We start from the raw sequence: 21687 nt of genomic DNA on the forward strand, positions 1-21687 counted from the left end.
TCCTTTGTTTCTTGCTTCTGTTTCCATATGCTGTATCTATAGTATCAGTACTTGGTTGGTACTTTGTTAGGGTCCCTGAAACATTTGAGGATGAAGGATTCATATTTAAGAAGTTTTTAGTTCGGTGCCAGAGCTCCCCACCCACCACAGAGTCACACATGGATGCCCACTACCCAGCAAGCAAAGACTGCACTCAGGAGTGGAATGCCAGGGCTACCCTGGACGCTATACCGGCACTGCAGCAAGTCTAGGATCCCGACCCTGGACCACGGGGTCGGGATCCTAGACCTGCATTCCATCTAGTCCCCTTGCCTTACTGAGACTTACTGCAACACTGTTGACCCTTGCAGGCAAGCCCACTAGCTGATTGATCCTGGCTGGCATCCAGGACTGCCCATCTTGCCGAAGCAGGGGCCAAAGTAGTGCAAGCAAGACTACCAGGATCCCCCTTTACGGATGTCCATGGGTCACACCACACGGCAAACATGGTGGCAGGGCATTGGATCCCAGTGATGGTGGTCTGGAAAAAGGATAGTGAAAGACTCAAGAGAAGTAGAGCAAAGAGAAAAAGAGGAAGAATGAAAAGGGCCGGTACCATTACTGGGAGGTCCCCTCCACCATGAACAGGCGCCCCACATGGAGGGACCAAACAAGTGAATATTGCCCTGTAGATGCAGTAGTGAGCCCTGTGGAACATCACTTGTAACCTTCCTACTCCCTGATACCACTCCCCATACACAACTCTCTGATATCTTTTTTTTTTTTTTTTTAATGTTGGGCACATATACGAGAGGTTGGCTGGTCAACCTATAGTATATTCGTACCATATATAGGTAAATCTATCAGAAAGCCAGTTAGAAATCCAATTCCACACCAGATATCCAAACCCATATGATGCAACTTAAAACTAACTTGTCATGTGGCACCCTGTCAGTCTTTGCAAAATTTAAAAAAATGACAGTGTATGCCTTACCCCTCATCCACTTGTTGCTCTACTGTAAAAGGTAACCAGATTACTAAAACAAGAGTGCCCTTTAACAAATTCAGGCTAGCCTCTTCCCAATTCAGTAAACAAGTTTTAAGCAATTTCTCTAAAATCTTAACAACTACAGAAGAAATACAAACAGGTCTAGAGTTTGATACCTCCATTCTACCATCACCTATGCAATGGTGCTATCTTACCCTCCTTCCACTCTGCAGGAGCCTATCCCATTACAAGATTCTCATTAAACAGCCAAATTAATGCCATGGTCAATTACACTGTGCACTCCATGGTGAAATTCCATTTAGTCCCCTTGCCTTATTGATATTTAGAATACACTCTTCATTTACTTTGAACACTTCAACACTTCTTATCCCTCTAGGAATAAAGCCTGCTGTAACAAGATAGAACACTAATAAAGTGATGATTAAATAGTTCAACTGTGTCATCTGCATTGGTCACCTGAGTCTCATCTCCATTCATCAAGGTAATCTATCCACAATTTTTCCTCCTACTCACCACATAGCAAAAAACTTCATTGGATTCTCCTTGAACTGCCACACTAGTTTCCTCTCATATTCTAATTTTTCTCTCCTTACAATACTAGGCACTTTCCTAGCCCAAGCCTTATATTCCTTGTACAACTATTCTCTACATCTTTCTTTATGTCTTCCATAATCGCTTTTTTATCTGCATTTCTTCCTTAATTTCTCTTGTTAGAAGAGAGCAACTGGACTCCAAATTGCTTTGTCTTTTTTTTTTTTTTTTAAAATCAAGGTATACAATCTGCCACTACTGTCAAACAACAATTTTTTCTATCCCTCATGCACTTTTTATCAGAAATTGATTGTTATACCCATCAATTTCTGACCTCTCTTCCTTCAAATTTTTTCATCCATTGTACTGCTGCAAGCTGGTTTCTGAGTCTATGATAGTTGCCTGCCTTATAATTCCACATAAATTCCTTCTGCCTTGATACCACTACATGCCTATTCATCCTCCAAGTGAGGACTACATAGTTACTCTTACAAACTGGGGGCAAGAATGACATCTCAGACAAATGAGATCCTCTGATGCTATGACAAAATCCAAAACTCTCAATCATGTTCCATCCACAGCATGCCGTTTAAGACGGTTGTCCCTCAAGAAAGCCCAAAAATTCAATTCCCTTAGTAGTGCATGCTGCCTTCTCTGTTCATTTATATTGCAATAGTTGAAGTCTCCCATAATTAACACTCATTTGGTAATTGTCAAAATAATTTGTCTTAACATTTTCTGCTTATCACCATCTATATTCCCTGGTATATAGCAACATTCCACTCAATATCTTGTCTTATAAAGACAAGATATTGAGTGGAATGTCTATCTCACACCATATACTCTCAAAGTAATTTAGTGTTATTTTGACGTTCCCTGCCCTGAGAGGGCATAATTCATCTCATATCATGAGTAACACTGCGCTACCACATTTACCCTCCCTGCTATGCTGAAATATGTTATACCTATCAATTTCTGCAAGAATATCCTCCTCAGTTAACCAGGTTTCACTGATACCAATAATCTTTGGAGAGACTAAACCAGTCAATGCACAAATCCATTCTCTTTATTCCTAATGCTCCTATCATTTGTATACAGAAAAATTAGTGCATTGCCAGTATTCTTATAGCCATTATTACTCCTCTCACCTGGTTCTGCAATATAGTGTACTTATTTCTTAAGCCACTATTCCCATATGAGGCCATCCCTGCTACATTCTACCCTTGCATTTCTAGTTTTCCTGCTTTGACACATTTACTTGCCTAGAAAACAACAGTCTCTCAAAATGCCTGCATCCTTCTACATTCAAATGCAATCCATCTCTTACAATCCTCAAATGTACTCCATAAATACACATATTCCAGACTTCTCTTTCTACACATTCTTACTGCTCTTCTCCTCCATTCCAACAATTCTTACTGCTTAAGATTCATTCATTCTAAACATTAAAGAAACTTAATCTTTCATTAACTCCGCCATGGGATCCTTAGGGATCTCATGCCAGTCCCAAGCCTGGATAAAGGAGGAGGGTCGGTCAGATGAGTGTCGATGCTCTGACCGTAATAAAAAAACATGATTATTATCTGATGCCTATACAATCAACAGCCAAAACATGCCGGCTTGAATGTCCCCCCAGATGAAGAAGGTCCGCAATACCAATCGAGTGATCGGGGTTGGATCGAAAAGTGGGATACCGAAAGGAAACAGAAACTGAAATTAACAGAACAACTATCAGTAGGAGCATGGAATGTACGGACACTTCAGATGTCAGGAAAACTAAAACTACTTTGCGAGGAAATGAAGAGATATCGGTGCGATATATTAGGACTGGCGGAGATGCGATGGACATCAGGAGAGATAAATGGATGCGAAGTCATATGGTCAGGGCATGGGCATGACACCAAGCAGGAGTTGGTTTCCTTCTTAACAAAAGAGCTAGAGAGGCACTGTTAGGATATAAACCAGTCAATGAACAAATCATAGTAGCAAGATTTCAAGCAAAACCATTTAATATATCAATAGTCCATATATATGCACCCACATCTGACAGCACAGATGAGGATATTCACTTATATTACAAAGATCTGACAGACAATAGAAACAATACCAAAGCAAGATGTACTAATTATTGAAGGAGATTGGAATGCCAAAGTCGGAACAGATAATGATGATTGGGGAAGCTATATGGTTTCGGAGAAAGAAATGAACAAAGTGAAAAAAATGTAAGAATTTGCTGTGGACCACAAGATGATGATCTGTAACACAAGATTCCAACAAAAGGGCTGTAGAAAATGGATGTGGAGATCAAATGATGGGAAAACCAAGAACATGACTGATATGATTACGATTAAAAGAAGATGCATAACATTAGTACAGCAGTGTCGAACTTTTCAAGGAGCAGATATAGACTTGGATCATAGTTTAGTGATTGCAAACATCAAGTTGAAATTAAAAAGAAAATATAAACCCCATCATCAGAAACAAAGAGATACAGCAAGAATAAGTGAAGCAGAAATAGAAAGAAGGTACAGAACAGTGTTAGAAGAGAAACTTAAAAGTGTGGATAAAGAAAAAAATTTGAATCTAAGAGTGAAAATGAAGGCGATAGAAGATGCAGTTGAAGAAACAGCACCAGAAGAAGAGAAGATCAAGAAGAAGTGGATTAGACAAGAAACACTGAAGTTAGTACAGGAGAAAAGAATGTTGAAGATAAGAAGGGATGCATCAGAACAAATAGAGGAATGTGTAATGAGGTGAAAAAAAAACAGTCAGAATGGATAAAATGAAATGGTTAGAAGTCCAATGCAATAATATAGAACAGCACTATAAAGAGCATAAAATAGGGAGGTGTACAAAATGACTGGAACCACATTAATAAAAGGTGGCAACCAAACCAGACTACAATTAAAGATGAAAAAGGCAAAGTATTGATGAGTAAAGATAAAATTGTACAGCAGTGTACAAGATACTGTATTGAGTTATATGAAGAAAAACTAGATTTAGATAGCATTATGAAACTGACTGAAGAATTTAAGCAAATATCACCACCATGTAATGAGTATGATATGGACATTTTAAGAGGAGAGGTAGAAAAAGCAATAGGCTGGCTAAAACACAACAAGAGTCCTGGTAATGATAACATCACTGGAGAAATATTTGTTTTCATTTGCCACCATTTGTTTTTATTTGTAACAGAAATGCACCAACTATGTAATATGGTATGGAAAGAAGGGAAAATGCCAGAGGAGTCAGTGAAATCAATATTAGTGACATTATACAAGAAAGGAAATAAGCTAGAATGTAAAAATTATAGAACAGTTCTAAGCCTTGACAAGTCATCTTGGTAAGGTGATGATGATGATATTGACAGAAAGATTGAGAACACAATTAGAAGCATACCTTGCTGAAGAAAAAGCAGGATTTAGGAAAGACAGAACTACAATTCAATAGATTTTGACAGTGCAGTTAATAGCAGAGAAAGCTAGGACAAAAAACAAAAACATATATACCTGCTTTGTTGATTTTCAGAAAGCATTTGACATTATCGACCAAAAAGTGACATTAGCAGTGCTAGAATCCTATGGAATTGATAGAAAACTAATAGCTATATTAAAAGATTCTTATAAGAATGCAGTTGCAGCAGTTAGAATAGGTGATGATTTGGGGAAATGGCTTAAAACAAGCAGAGGTACTAGACATGGGACCCAATATCACTAAGCATTTTCATCACACATTTAGAAAGAGCAATGGATAAAATGAAGGAAGATGCAAAAGGAATATCAGTGCATGGGATGAGAATTAACAATCTGAGGTTTGCAGATTACATTGTTATTATTGAAGAAGGCGAAAGAGAACTACAAAAAAACATTGAAACTGTTAAATGAGGAAGGAAAAAGATTTGGACTTGAACTTGGAAAAAAAAAATACAATGGTATTTAGTGAGAAGAACATGACACAAAAGATACAAGTGGATGGAATTGATATAGAAAATGTAGAACAATTTACATATTTGGGAAGTAAAATGACATACGATTTCGACTGTAAAAAAGAAATGAAAATCAGGATTGCAAAGGGAAGAACAAATCTGAAGGATATGGATAACGTTTGGAAAAGTAAAGTGATCAGCCTGCAAACAAGAGTACTGGAAGCATGCATCTTTAGCAGTGTACTGTATGGATCTGAAAGGTGGGTAATAAATAAGGAATCAAGAAAAAGAATTTTGGCATTTGAAAGAACTTGTTACAGGAGGATTCTAAGAATAGGATGGGTACAGAAAGTCACAAATGAAGAGCTCTATCGGAAGATACAACCAAAGGAGAATCTAATGCAGAAGATTATAAAACAGAAGCTGCAATTATTTGGACACATCTGCAGAATAAGTGAGGACTGGAAGATAAAGACATTCATATTTGGTATTATGGATAGTGTAAACAGAAGAGGTAGACCATACAAAGAATGGATAGACGACATAAAGGACTGGTGTGGAATGGGTGTACAGAAACTACAACACTGTGTGCTGGACAAAGAAAGGTGGAAGATAGTGAAGGAGGCATCGGACACCAACGGACAGTGAACCCATGGTTCGTGATGATGATGAATCTTTCATTCATTTCTTCCAATTTTTAAAAGTTTGTTGTAATTTTCATGCCTTTTCTCTCAAAATAGTATTTTACTAGTTTTAGTGCGCTAACAACATTCTCGTCTTCAGTCAAAGATGGTTCATCAATTATGAGCTCTTCAACATTTTCTTCTAACATTGTACCTCTGGCATAAGGTTTATATCTGGTGGTGGTGGTGATGATGATGATTTGATTAATAATATCTCAACATACTGTCTAAATTGATGAACAATTTCTTTTTCTTGAATAATTAAATCAGCTTGGTTGTTAGTCAGTATTTGAGTTTGTGGTTTATATCCTCAAAGAGGTTCTGAAAAACCTCTTTTGAATTATTTGTATTATTTTCAATTTCTTCAATTAATTTATTTTTCTGCTATCCTTTTCTCTCAAAATAGTATTTTACTAGTTAAATTTCTGCAGATCCTTTAGATCTCAGTATTTTCTGGCAATTGGGTCCTGTATTTTAACCTCATCTCATTATGTTTATTTATAGCCTCTTTACATACATTATTGAACTATTTGTGTTTCTTTCTGTTTTTTGTGAATTGAAGGATTTCTTTTACACGAATAATAATATTCTTGATTTGAGTCCATTTGTTTTCTATGTTTCTCTCAAGGTGTCTCTCAACCTTGAGAGAAACTGAATATTGCATTTCCTGCTTTATCTTTTCTGCATATTGTTGTCATGTGTTTACATCTTCACACTTTTCAATATTATATAACAAACTTAATACACTTAATTATGTAGTATTGTTACTGCATCCTGTATATTCCTTAAGGCTATGTGCGTGTATATGTCAAGTATTTGTTGTTAATGATAACAATAAGGTTATTTTTACAATAATTATGAAATTCAACTAAATTAAAATTTAGTATGAGAAAATTCAAAAAATACATACCTCCATAAACATCATCACAGCAGATAATGTGGTCACCTCCATTTAACAGGTGAGTCAGAGCAACAGTTGCTGCAAGTCCAGAAGAAAAACACAGAGCTAAAAAATGAAAATACAGCAGCAGATTAATGCATTTACTAATCTGCTAATTAATTAAGTACCATTTAAGCTAACATCTTTGTTTATCAAAGTTTTGTTTCCTAAGAGAAAAGATGGAGAAAAATTATGGTTATGATAAAGATTTATACATAATTTGATTGGATACAAAAGTGAAATTGACATAGAAATGAAACATGACTAAAACAACGAACATTAAGAAGCAAGAAATAACTATGATTAGAAATAAGAATGAGAACTTCTTCTCATTCTTATGTAATACTAAAAATCTTTGAATAACATTAAACATCATAGGAAAAAAATTATAAAAACAGACGGAAGGATGAATGCATGTAATAAAATAACTTAATTTTTTAAGAGAAGACATGCATAGAAAAACTCATCCCTGTTGGAGATCAACAGGTTATGAAATAAATTAGAAATGTTTTGAGAAAATGTGAGAAAAGTATAATGCTAATCATAATGATAAATGCATGACGGATTTCTGTTAAGGACATGAACTAGTCATTACTAACACCATGTTTCGACATAAAAATATGCACAAATTATCGACTATATTATTGTAGATAATTATACTACCTTCATACTGGTTCAAGATACAAGAGTATATAAAAGGATTTAAAAAGATAGTCATCATTTAGTTTTAAGAAGGATAAAAATTAATATCATATTCAAATTTAAAAAAAAAAAAAAATGCAAACCTTGGGGTCTCAGTGGTGAACTCTAATGAAAATACTGACTGATTCAGCTAGGGCATTGTATTGAAAAATCAAAAATCTGCAGGGGATGAACGGAAAAAAGAGCAAGTTGATCTCCTTCAACTAGAAAAACAGCATGCATATGAAGAAGAAGAAGATAAGGAGTGCAAACAAGAAGAGAATGCTACAAATAAGAAGCTAACTGCAAAAGAACTTGAGGTAGTTTTCAATCATGTTGAGCATGCTAAGGAAATTTTGTTTGATGCTGATCCTAATCTGGAACAAAGCTTCGAAGTCCGCTGAAAGGCAGTATGTGTTCTGAAAGAATACAGAGAAAAATGTAAAAGAGGTAAGCTACACATAAAAATAGCTAAACAAAAATCACGAAAAGCCTTTGGTAAAGATTTAAAAGATAAACATCAAGAAGGTGGAAAATGTTCTAGAAGCTACTGAAAAAGGCTTAGAAATGGAGGAAAATGTAAGTCAGTGAAATGGGCTTTGCATTATGGGAGATACTGAGACAAGGAGTGAAGAGAGCTTGGTCCACCTTTACTACGAGTTGCCTCAGTCCTGAAGATACTTCAGACGAAAACTTTGTTTGCATGCACTTGGATAAAGGATTAAACTAAAGTTATTATAGTCTAACCAAGTGGAAAATGAACTTCCAACCAGATTGATAGTGCTCATTAGTTGAACAATCATTTCTGCATCAGTAACCCGCATACCATCTGCATTCGGTAGTTATTCTTTCAAATTCATTCTTTCTTTTACTTGCAGCATAATAATAGAATTCTTTTGGGTTGTCTTTAGCATGTAGAGCTAGTTTCTTTTCATGATCGGATTTAACTTTCCGTACAACACTTGTGAATCTTCTCGCCTGCTGCTTATAATTATCATAATGAACATCATCCTAATGCACACAATATTAAAATTATACACATAATTAGATTACACATCCATTTCACTCCTACTCTATTTATTCTTCAAACTCTAGGAAGACATTCTGATATCGCATCATTTAAATATTTTTTAAACACTTCCACACACTCTGGATATCCTTCCCATCTAAGAACTGATACCATGGTACAGAACCCAGCATACCCCTCAGGTGGTCATAATTTCCTGCTTTGTAGTTCAGCATGTAACCTTTTCTGAATGGAACATTCATAAACTTAGCCACTTTCCAAGTGATTACCACATGATCACTGTCACCAACTGGAGGCAGAATAGTTATATCTTCAAATGAAACCTCCTCTGACACCATAATCAAATCTAACATTCTTTTACCACAAGTGCCTTATGATAGAAACATTTAAGTTACTTAAATGATTTTATAGGATTGAAGTAGGAGAAATGTTTCAGCACTTGACTAATGGGAGAAGAACAAGAGGTCATTTCTGGGAGTTAGGTAAGAGTGTGGTTAACTAGGGCATGAGGCCAAGATTTTTCGCTTCAAGAGTGGTGAATGTAAGAATGGAAGAGGTTGCCTGAGTCAGTTGTGAATGCTGTGTTACTATTAATGGTTTCAGGAGAGGTATGACAGATATTGTGTTGAGTTTGGGTCTCCCAGGATGAGTCTTAGGACTCCATGCTCATTCAATAATAATAATAATAATTTGAAATAATGCATTCACACAAAAGATGACAAATTGTTTCACTCATTCCAGTATAATGGTCTGAAATACTTTCTTTCCCAACAGGTGTAGCAAAGAATGAAAATAATTCATATAAAATACTGAACAAAATGTAAAAATATATAAAGCTTTATAGAAAACACTGTTGACTTACCATATTTAGCTCCTTCCAATGATGCAATACAGTCTTCAAGGCATTTGCGTGTTGGGTTACCACTTCGTGAATATTCAAATCCCTGAAGAAATACATTTTTGTTTTTCATTTTTTATACAATTTTATCAATGAATATCAGTTTGCTAAATATCTTCAATTCATTTTCTGCTGAAATATTAGCCACCATATATTTATATTTAATGTCACAAAAATTAAATTTGTAAAGAACAGGGCTTAAAATAATCTTGAATAAATGGTGAATCAAGTCACTAAGCTTTCTAACTAATTAATTAGCTTTATTTAAATTAAGGGGAATTAAATCCCACATTGTTTAAAAACCGAATAAGAAACTCAAGGATCGGAATCAAAGAGTTTCATGCCAAATATAGTATAGTAAACTATAAAAGTATCGGCGACTACTAGCATGAGCTAATGCACATAGTCCAAGTACGTAGTACAAACTCGGGCAACTCGTAGCAAAGGTGGAGAAAATTCTGATTGCTATTCTTAGTATTTTCCATAATGTAAAACCCATCTCCTAGGAGATGTACGATGTTATACATTATGGTGGGAGGTCACTACCCATGACCGGTCTCAGCCTTTATTGAGGCAAGTTGTGGAGTTAAAAATCTGAGGAGTTTCTTAGGGAAGAAAAAAAGGAAACTTCTACCTGCAACAAGGATCAACTAACTCGGGAACTAAAAATAATAATAATAAAAAATAAAATAAAAATAAAAAAACGTTTTCAAATCTATTCTTTCTTTCTTATGTAGATCACTGAAGTTACAACAAGGTTCTGAGGTGTCTATATGACTACCTTTATCTAGTGGAACATGTACTATCTACTGTCAGGGTACAAGTACTATAAGGATACTTATATCACTATACACTATGGTGTACAGTGATACAAGTTAGATATGAGTTGGATATATGATTATGCAAAACAGAGTATTAAAGTTGCAATCATGAGAAATGGTCACTATATCATGGAGTTTAAAAAGGGAATTATTGTCAAGTGATTCCACATCTTAGATATGCATGCTTTGATTGTTCATGGCCCATGATGGTACAATGAATGATACCAAACAGGTGAAACCATCTCCCATTTGACAAAACTGTAAAGAAACACAGAAAGAAGATGCTTGTGGTGCTAGGTGCAATGTTTTCTACATAGTAACTGATAGGTGATGTTATCACAACTGACAATGCCATACAGTAGAACATAAGAACAATATATCAGGTAAAATTCATATTAGCCAGATCATCCTAATGCAAAAAAGTAAGTAGAAGGAAATGATTGTCATGGTTGGTACAAATGATTTGAGAGGTAAGAAGTATTCGATGAGGGAGGATAAAGGAGTTCTTAGAAGAGGCAAAAACTGAAGAGCGAGAAGGTGAAGAATGTAAGTCTCTTACCATGCTATGAGAGGTGAACTGAGGAGGATGGCATTTGTATCCAATGAATCTATATGTAGAATGTGCAGAAAGAATGATGTAGGATTAGATGATCTGTGTCTATATTTGATGGAAAGAAGGATTTGTAAATGCTAAACGGTTTTGGTGTTAGGTGTCTGGAGAGAGAGAGAGAGAGCTTTGTTCACTGAGCATGCTGAAGTGAAAATTCAGGAAAACTTAAGCAATTAAGGTGGAAGCAAATGAGTTTGTGTGAAGGCACGCACGAGGCAAGTGAGTGTGAGAATGACCAAGTGTGGAATCTAGTCTCTACAGACAAATATTGAATAGGGTTGTAAATTCAGCAAGTAATGCAGGTGGGAGACTAAAGGGATGCTGAAGTTTCTATATACTAATGCCAGAAGTATCAGGAACAAGAGGGAGGAGTTCTTGGTATCTGTAAGTGCAACCTCATCAAAAGTTATAGGCATTAGTGAGACTTGGCTATTTTCACGGAAGATAGAAAAGATAGGATGGGGGGCATGAATACTGCTAATGATAGTGGATGAATTTCAGCCAAAATGAATAGGAGACAGGTGGAAGGATGGCTGTTCATTTGAAGCAATCTAGTGTGAGATTAAGGCCAGTAAGACAAAATATACAGTTGGTTATTGCTATAGGCCAGGAAGTTCCACACATGATCTGGAAGACATGCATCGTCAAATTAGTACAATGAGTACAGGTCAAGTGATTATTATGGGGGGACTTCAACTATAGAGATAAAGAGGAGAAGGAAGAAAGATCACATGGCAAGAAGAGAATGGAATTTATACACCTGCTAAGAGATAACTACTTAAGGCAGCAGGTGATGGAGGGACTAGGGGTGGGAAGGTATTGGACCTGGTGATAAAATGAGAGTAATCCACAACCAAGATGACCACGTTGCCTTCAATTGGTGAAAGTGACCATGCGGTCTTGACTTGGAAGATTGTAAAACATAAGGAATACTCTATCAAGAAGGGATATATGTGGAACTACAAGGGAGGTGATTATGACAAGCTTAGGAAGAAGCTTAAATTTGTTCCATGACACAAAACACTGCAGGGTAAGGATATTAGTAGTGCACAGGATATAGTTAAGGGCCATCTAGAGAAATCAGTATTAAATTGCATACCTAGGGCAAGGAGGATTAATAGGGATCCCAGATACATTGGAAAAAAATATAGGACACTTATGAGTGAGGATGAAAGTTTAGTATATGCATCCATCACATGTGCTAGTCTTACAAAATGATTCTAACTTTCCAAGTCTGTGCATGGAAAGGTTTACTATGCACACACTTTACTAAGTATAAGTAAACAAATAATGTCAATGAACATGTGCACTATTCTAACGTCTAACGAACTTATCATTGTTACAGTGTTGTCATCACTCGCCTTGAGAAAATAACAATGCGTCTACAGTTCCCTGTAATGACAGAGAGCGATGTTTGTAATAGAATAGAAATTGTAACTCATCGATTTTGTTATTCAGTCTTGAACTCTAAAATACAGGACAAAAAGCTGTCCTGAAGAGTTTTCTCAGGACAACTGAATGCATTAACCAAAAACGGGACGATCCTGTATTTTACAGGATGTCTGGGATCCCTAAGGATTAATCAAGTAGGAGTTAGATGGATGAGTATATTATTAAGCACGAGCTGCAGAAGAAGAAAATGCTGTGGAGGGTATATAAAGAAAAAGGTTACTAGCAAACACAAGGCTCAGGCGAGAAAGGTGACCAGCATGGCAAGGAAGGCAAAATTAGATTATGAGAAGAATCTAGCCAAGTAGGCCAAAGGAAATCCCAAAGAGTTTGTTATGTGGCAAGTAAGAGGAAGAATGACTATAGAAGATTAACTTTAATGAGTGATGATGGTCACGAAGCAGATAAAAATAGTTCAGTTACTGAGTAGCACAGTAATCCAAGAAGGATCTCAACATATAGGTTCAGATATTAGGTTTGACGACTGGATTGGAACTTGGCTTTTTGAAAGATATCAGATAGTTGTGTATAGGAAGGGAGTGGAAAGGAAGATTATAAATGGGGTTTCATGAGGTTCAGTAGTGGGACCATTACTGTTCAGCCTTTATGTTGATGATATTTTCGATGCATTGTGGAAAGAGAGAGAGATTCAGTTGTGCATTTGCAGATGATTGATGCTGGAATAGTTATGCAAGTAATTCAGCACATGCTGACTTACTTGCTATGAGCTTTCAATATGCTTTATTCTTTTCCAGGACTGTCTCTAACTTTTTATGTCCATCATGGGGTTCAAATTTTTCTATTCCTTATTCACAACTTCAACACATGCCTCCCGCTGAATTAATCAATGTTTTGTTCTGAGTTTGTCACACACTTCAAGGTTTAGTTCTTGTTTTCAAACTCTTTCATTTCCTTGAAAAACAATAATAATAATATTTGTACCGTTACAAGGACCTATTAAGTAAGTTTCCATCATCTGATCTGTTCCATGACTTCTACAACTGGGTTACCAGTTTTCTCACTGGATGTACACTGCATGCGATGGTTGACAATTCCCTATCTTCTATGCAACTTATGCTGGAATCTCACGAGGTTCTGCCCCTATCACTCACTCACTCTGTTTCTTGTATACATAAATGATCTGCTCTGGTTGACAATAATCTAATACACAGTTTTGCTGATGAAGGTACACTACATTCCTCCTTCTCAGTTGAAGCACTAAACAAAATAAATGATGGGACTTGGATAACTGTCAATTTCAATGCCTGCAAAATGCTGTTCTGCCTTATTTCCCACAAAAAAGAACCATATTATCCCAGCCTGACCTTTGACAAAACCCAAATCTTAAGGCAAGATGAGATCTCTCTCCTTGGAATTACCTTGACATCAAGACTCTCTTGACATAAACATGTTATTACCATTGGCTCCTCGGCATCAAAAAGGGATTTCTCTTTTGTTCAAGATATAACTTCACCCCTGAACATTTATGAACCTGTATAAATAACAAATCTGCCCATCCATTGAGTACTGCTTGCACATTTGGGGAAGGTGTCTCTAAGAGCTCCCTAAAAATACTCAATGCAATACAGAAGAGAGCAGTCAACTGATTAACGACTCATCTTTTACCAACTCACTCCAACCACTCTAGTATCTACTGAGTGTATCTTCTATATTTCCATGGTAAATGTTAATCAGAACTATCCTCAATAATTCTCCCTCTCTCTCTACTATTGAAACACGTGCAGCAACCACCCAACATCCCTTCACAATCAAACTCCATACTCACATAGCAAGTTTCTCTCCCTCCTCCTTCATTCCTACTGCTGTATTACGAAACAACCTTCCCTCCCATGTGTTTCTCAAGGAATACAATGCACAGGCCTTCAAATCCAATGTGAACAAGTTCCTCGTTTTCCAATTCTCTTCCCATATACAGTACTAACGTACTATAGGTTGACAAGCCAACCTCTCATTTAAGGGCCCAACATTATATAAGTTGAGTTTACAGTTCATCTGTAAAAGCTGCTCGACTTTAATTCTTTTTAACTTCTTACACATTTTTCTTTTCAATATGATATTCATTTTTATCATGCTTAAAACCAACTGATGAACATTTCTAATTTCAAATCTGTATACTCTTGTATCTGATTCAGTGTGAAAATATCTCTAATCAATAATGCAGTCAATATTTTTTATTTTATTTTATTTTTTTTTGTGCACAAATTATCATGGAGAGAAGACATCATTTTATTTTGAAACATGGTATTAGTGATCATGTCCTGAACAGGACAAAGCTAAATTCAGAAGGCACTAATTATTGGTATTAACTTTGCCCTTTTATCAACATTTGTCAAAGGCATTTATACATGCACTGGATTCATTTCCTGCCCTACTGTTCAGATCTCCAATAAGGACCAGTTTTTCAGTATTCTTTATGTCAGTTGCTTCTCTAATGATTAATAAAATTCCTCCACTTCTTAGGAGAATCTTCTGTAGGGCCATAGATACAAATAAGTTTTACTGTTCTAGTCTCCATTTTGAAATTTGTCCTCATTACTCTACTAAAAAGTGCCTGCTGATCAAAAAGTTTACTTCATGTTTGGTGCTGAAAGCTAGCGAATGTAATATTTCATGTATATTGTTTAGTAGAATCGTGCCTCTTTTAGTCTTCTTCATCTCAATAACACCAATTACATCCACATGATACTTCTCTAGTTCTTCTGCCAATTTGACTTCTTTTCCATTGATGCTTCTTGATGATGGTACCTGTTTTCAATTCTGATGACATTTCACTGTTTGCAATCAACAATTTCATTTATTATTTTGGGTTTGTGCTAGTTCTTGACAAAACACCAGGGATCTTGTTTTTTTACTGGGCTATGCTACAATCAGCATGAAATTTCACCATTGTTTGTTTCTGGTTTCATACTGGCTGGTTTAAGCCAATACAGAATATAATTTGCTTGACTAAGTCCCAAACTTCCATCCTATCCTCATTCATTTGGTATCCAGTGGATGTCTACTAACAGGGAGTACTAAATGATGATGAGGATTGAACATTAGAAGCCCTAGAAATTTCTTCTCATTCCTTAAATGTTGTGGGGGTATCTTCCTAGTAATCTAGCTTTGACCTTTATGTGATCCCTGAAACCATAATGTAAATGTAACCCCTATAACAAAGGTGTTCCCATATTATACTAGGTATTTTAAACATACATCTATCCATTTTTTTTCCATTTAGGTTATTATTAACATATTTAAAAATATTACAAGTTTTGCCTCTTTTATTGCTCCAACATCACTGCTGATTTTTTTTAAAAAGGAATTACTACTTTGAATACATTGTGAGGATTTTGTCTTACATCTGATAAAGCATGTGCCCATAAATATGAACATTTGCAACCACTATCATAGTTGATGGAGATACCAGATAATAATTAAATCATGTACATTAAGCAATGAGTCAAGTGGACCTTCCAGGATGAGTCATGTACTCCATGTGGATGGCAGTGAAATAATAATATATTGGTAAATATTTTCTCTATAAACATCTAATTATTCAATGATATCATAGTTATTTCTGATTTAGTTAAATATCTGAAAGCACTCACTCACTGCGATGCTGTTGTTGAAAGAGCGTCCAAACACAGAATTAAAAAAACAACACAGAATTTAATTTTTTTTTTTTTTAATCCGTGTTCGCTTTTCCAATACAACAATTCAAGAGGCAGTTAAAAGGGCTCCTTGACCTTCTTGAATGCACAGAAGTGTAAAATTTAATAGTAACTTATAAACAAAATGCAGAGGCACTAGCTTACGAAACACGGCTGTCATGATACAAAATCTAAAAGTTATACCGTTTCGTTATGTAATATCCAGAGCATATTTTATTTCATCACAGGCGTAACACTAGTTTGTTCACAGCAAAAGCTAGAAAACGTTTTGTTAATTGTTATGTCGACTGACAAGATTTATCACTTCGCAGAATGAACGTTCTTTACATCGTCGAAAGTTGTTTTTTAAATAGATATGGCATGACGATAACTCAAGGAAAAAAAAAAAACGGATAAATGCTGCTCTAGTGTATATTACTTACCGCATGCTGTGCTGGTGCAAACTGCTGAAATGTCGTTGACAGAGATATTGGAGGTATAACTGCTCTATGCGTCCACTGCGATGGTGCTTGACCTTCGTGTATGGATTTGGTTTCAAAATGCACGTCTTGTTTCACTTTTTTGTTTTTGTGTCGTGCATCGAAATCGCCATCAGCAATTTCATTTATTATTTTATGTTCTTTCGTGTTACTAGGGCTAAAATTAACAACTGTTTCCCTAACATTATTAATATCTGCCATTTCAATAGAAAAATGCAGGACAACAACAAAATATTAAGTTTATATATAAGAACGTACAGCAACAACCACCTGCACGTACCACGTAGACATCAAAAAGGATGTAAGATCATACCGGCTAAATATTTATCCTGCTGCCGATACCTAGCACCTGTTCTGTTTGCATTAGATAAACACGTGTAGCAGTTTGGATAATCAATATTGCTTGAAATACATGAGATAATTTTTTTTCATAAGTTTAATATGAAAAAAAATTATCTTATATGAAACTATGATATTGACATCATTAATTAATGATGTCAATACTATTGTTTCATCAATGGACTTCATTTTTCGTACTAAAACACTATTAAATATTTATGATATCAAATATTATTACTGAAGCGAAAATAATTACACAGAACATATATTCGAGTTCGATTTGGTATCATAATAGAGTTTACATAAAAAATAAAGGAATGATAAGATTGACACCTGTTTGGTTGACATTAATTATCGTTTTGCAAAGTATTTTCAAGGACATTTGTAAAGTCATATTTATGAAACACTGTATTCGTTATAAATTCATATATTATTATTATTAATATTAATATGATGTCATGTTACAGATTCTAGTAATTTTCCCATTTTGATTCCAATATATGAAGAATTTGCAGATATAAAAATAACCGAAAAAACAATTCAGGAAGAATTACTTTGGATGAATAAATAATTATAACATGCACATATGGAGAGCTCAGACTGTTTATTGTAGAGGACAGAGAGGTTCGAAATATTAGGAAGATTTGAAAGATTACAGGAGGCAATCGAAAAAAAAAACTTTTTTAAAATTTAATTTGGGTAATTTATATAATTTACTTCAGTATTTCACTAATAAGGCTTGCGGCTTGAAGTAATTTTTGGTTTTAAGCTGAAAACGTCGATTTTTTTTTTTATCATTATTTATCCGATTCAGGCTGAAGTATTTACCGACTGGCATTTCTCTCGCTGTTGGTTGGGTGGTTGATTGTTATTGAAATAGCGTTCTCCATGTATACAATTCTCGGGTCTGTCCCATTTTTCAGGTTCGTTCTTTAGCAAAGGTTGGTCGATTGGTAGAGCCTCTGCTACTAACGGCTCACGCAAAAAGTTAAGCAAGTTTGAGCGCGGTTAGTAGTTGGAAGGGATCAATCGTTCGAAGCTGTTGGCACACTCTCCCTCGATGAGTCTTTGGACTCCCTGGAGGTGTAACATAATAATAATAATAACATTCCTTTTTTAAGTGGCCGATATTCAGCTACGAAATGTTATCGATATTTTTTCGAGTCTTACTCTTGAACAACCTTCCCTCCCTCAAACCGGTCTCCGTTCACTTAAACGATGTTGTACCAACATCCTAACCTCAAGCTTTGTGGTGACCCTTCCATTCTTGAATGTTCATGAATGCTTAACTTTACACAATGAGGAAACTTTGCTACCTCTTGCAAGAACATAACGTCTCTCTCTCTCTCTCTCTCTCGTATTTTACTGCCGTTTGGATTCTAAACAAATAGATATAACAGGCTTGCCAATAATTTTGAGTAATGAAAAACGAGCACTATTTTTTTTTTATTTCTAAAAGGCCTCGCCTACTCCCTAGAAGGGTAAAGGCATTAGCTGATTTTTTAAAGAATTCTGCCATATTTGCACATTAATATCTCAATAACCTCTAACTTATTTATTATAATGTTCAGGGCACTAGAATAACAGAAGAAAGAAAATTATAGGTTGAATTCTAGTCATTGATTGCAGGACTTTGCATATATATATATATATATATAGCTCTCTTGAGCAGGCAAGCCGCCTTTTTTCACACAGAAGAAATGATGACTTTATTCGTCAGCTCAATAAAATCGACCATAGCCCTCTTACAGATGACATGAAATCGCACCCACATGAATACATGTATGCGTGCACAAAATATCGTCGGTCTTCTCTTTACAACTGGGCAAGTAAAGTAACCCTGGTCATAATATAGTGCAAATATGCATTTAATTAATACTTGCTTCAAACACACATGACGACGTAAATTAGCTGCTGGTTCCACTTCTGGGGTGTACATCCATGAGTATCATTAAGTTTCAGCTTTACAACCCTACTTCCTATGAAACCCAAACAATTTCGTTTTTCCTGAAATTTTAGAGTCCTAAGACATTGTGGGAGAACGAAATTATGAACACTATCTATCATACCTCTCTGTGCAACCATTAATAGTTAAAGCACTTATAACTGACTCCGGCAACCATTCCATTCATTCACCACTCTCCAAGAGAAAAATCAAGTCATCATGCACTTGCTAACCACACTCTTATCCAAGATCCTTGGGTTGATTTCACCTTCTGCTCCTTCTTGTCAAGTGCTGAAATATTTCCTTTATGTAAATCCTCTGTCTATCATCCATCCTTTTATCCACTGCAGTTTCCTATCTTTCCCGATTTGCTGCAGTTTGCATGAGTATCCTGTAAACCACCTTTGCAAAATCCAGCAGTATCACAATATAGCCATTCCCTTTATCCAACTCAGCTGTCATTCTATTATAGAGTTAGTAGATTACTATGGCATAATCGACCTTCATTAAACCGTGCTGCCTCTCATAGAGTACCATGTTGTTATCCACCAATTCTTAATTTCTCTTTTTGACCAACTTTTCCAGTACTTTTATGACAACTCCAGAGATACTGATTAGTCTATTATTTACTACCACAGACTTAGATCCCTCTTTATGCAAAGGAATTAGTTTGCCCTCTTTCCACTCTCTTGACACTTAAATTAACAGACTAATCAAAGGCAATGCCAGTTCCCCTAAACATTCTATGAAACCAAAGCCGATACTGCCTTTTACTTTCACCAATACCCCTTCTCAACTGGATTTTCAAGATGTCTGCTATCTCCAAAATCAAGACCACAGGCAAACACTAGTGATGTGAAGTCACTAGTGTTTGCCTGTAATGCCTTAAAAATAATAATAATAAGATTATTATTATTATTATTATTATTATTATTATTGCACGGGCGCCTCCATGGAGTCCACAGACTCATCGCAGGAGATCCAAATATCCACACAATCTATCATATCTCTCCTTCAACCTATTAACAGACAAACAACTCACAACTGACTCTGGCAACCCATTACACTCATTCACAACTATCGAAGCAAAAATTCTAGTCCTCGTACACCTGCTAACCACACCTTTATTTCCCAACTTCCAGGTATGACCCCTTGTTCTGGACCCATCAGCCAGGTACTGAAACATTTCCCCTGTATCAATCCTATAAAACCCCTTAATCTACTTAAATGTTTCTATCATATCCCCTCTATTTCTCCAATAAATCAACTACTGCAATTCACACACTCTCCATGAATCTTCATAGGGAACATTCCACAGACCACTCACCATCTGTTCACTTATCTCTGAATCTTATCCATTGCTTCCACATCCACAAGAAACCCAGGAGACGAGACTTTAGCAAAGTAATCCAGATGTGGACGTATCAAGGTCTTATAAAGAGGAATAACAAATTCCTTATCTCTACTTCTTAGTGTGTTCTTCAATAGCCAAGAAATGTTATGGGTTGGATTAATAATATGTCCTCTAAACTGCATCTTTTTCTCTGTCTACCAACACCCCTCAATCTCTATCTTCCTCTATTTCGTGGAACATTGGCATCGATATGATACACAACTTGTAATTTGTTTATCCTAAAATGCATAATTTTACATTTCTCGACATTAAACTGACACCCATTATATTTTTCTCATACTAACAGCCTATTTAAATGATCCTGTAAGCCCTCCACATTGCTTTGATTAACTATTACTCTGCCTAATTTCGCATCATCAGCAACCTGAATATTTCTTTTTGAGTTATTTCCTATATCATTTATGTACAACTTAAACAGAAATGGTCCCAGCACTGAACCTTGTGGCACAGCACTATCCACCTGTTTTCGCTTCGATTCTGCCCCTCCGTATACCACTCTTTGATATCTGTCCAGCAGCGACCCTCTTAGACACTTAACCAGTGTCACATCCCTCCCCATTTGCTGTAATTTGTGTAACAGAGTTCCATGTAGTATTCTTTCAAATGCCTTTGCAAAATCCAGCAGAATCACCATGCCATTTCCTTTATCCAACTCTGCTGTAACTCAACTATAAGACGTTAGTAAATTACTAAGGCATGACCGACACTTCACAAATCTATGTTGTCCCTTATGCAGTGTCATATTTTTATCTGCCCATTCTTGAACACTCTTTTTGACCAGTTTTTCCAGAGCTGAAAGTAAAACTTACACAAACGTGAGATATTGATTGGTCTATAATTTTATACTGCAGTTTTAGAACCTCTCTCATGCAAGGGAATTATTTTACGCTCTTTTTCATTCCCTTGGAACTCTACCAGAGCTGAGATATTACTCTATGGGAACTGACAATGACTCTACCAGACTCATTGTCAGTTCCCTTGCACATTCTCGCAAACCCCGAGCCGATATCCCATCTAATCCCGCAGTTTATTTACATTAAGATTTTGCAACATCCTAAGAACCTCCAATTCGTCTACCTCTGTTCCCACATTAGTATCTATCACATATGTTAAAGCAGTAACCTCACTAAGATGATATACCTTTGTAAACTGGTCATTCATGACCTCGACTATTCTCTGCTTCTTCATCTGCTTCTGTCACTTCGTGACCATCATCGCTCATTAAGGTTAATCTTCCATAGTCATTCTTCCTCATACTTGCCACATAACGAAAGAACTCTTTT

The 21687-nt window shown here is 35.9% G+C and overlaps 1 protein-coding gene across 1 annotated transcript in view; it reads right to left on the reverse strand.

Moving 5' to 3' along the window:
- LOC150108058 (cystathionine gamma-lyase-like) overlaps positions 1–17002 on the reverse strand; it is a 131903-nt gene extending 114901 nt beyond the window's left edge. The window contains exons 1-3 of the mRNA XM_090415554.1: positions 16650–17002; positions 9638–9719; positions 7038–7133 (exon numbers count right to left, since the gene is read on the reverse strand). Of these exons, the coding sequence (XP_090271680.1) occupies positions 7038–7133; positions 9638–9719; positions 16650–16907 (436 nt within the window). The 5' untranslated portion in view covers positions 16908–17002. The remainder of the gene's footprint in view (positions 1–7037; positions 7134–9637; positions 9720–16649) is intronic.
- Between the last annotated feature and the right edge of the window lie 4685 nt (positions 17003–21687).

The sequence above is a fragment of the Typopeltis vanoorti genome, chromosome 3, assembly GCF_054136105.1.
Source record: "Typopeltis vanoorti isolate ZY-2024b chromosome 3, IOZ_Tvanoo_1.0, whole genome shotgun sequence".
Lineage (NCBI taxonomy): Eukaryota > Metazoa > Arthropoda > Arachnida > Uropygi > Thelyphonidae > Typopeltis > Typopeltis vanoorti.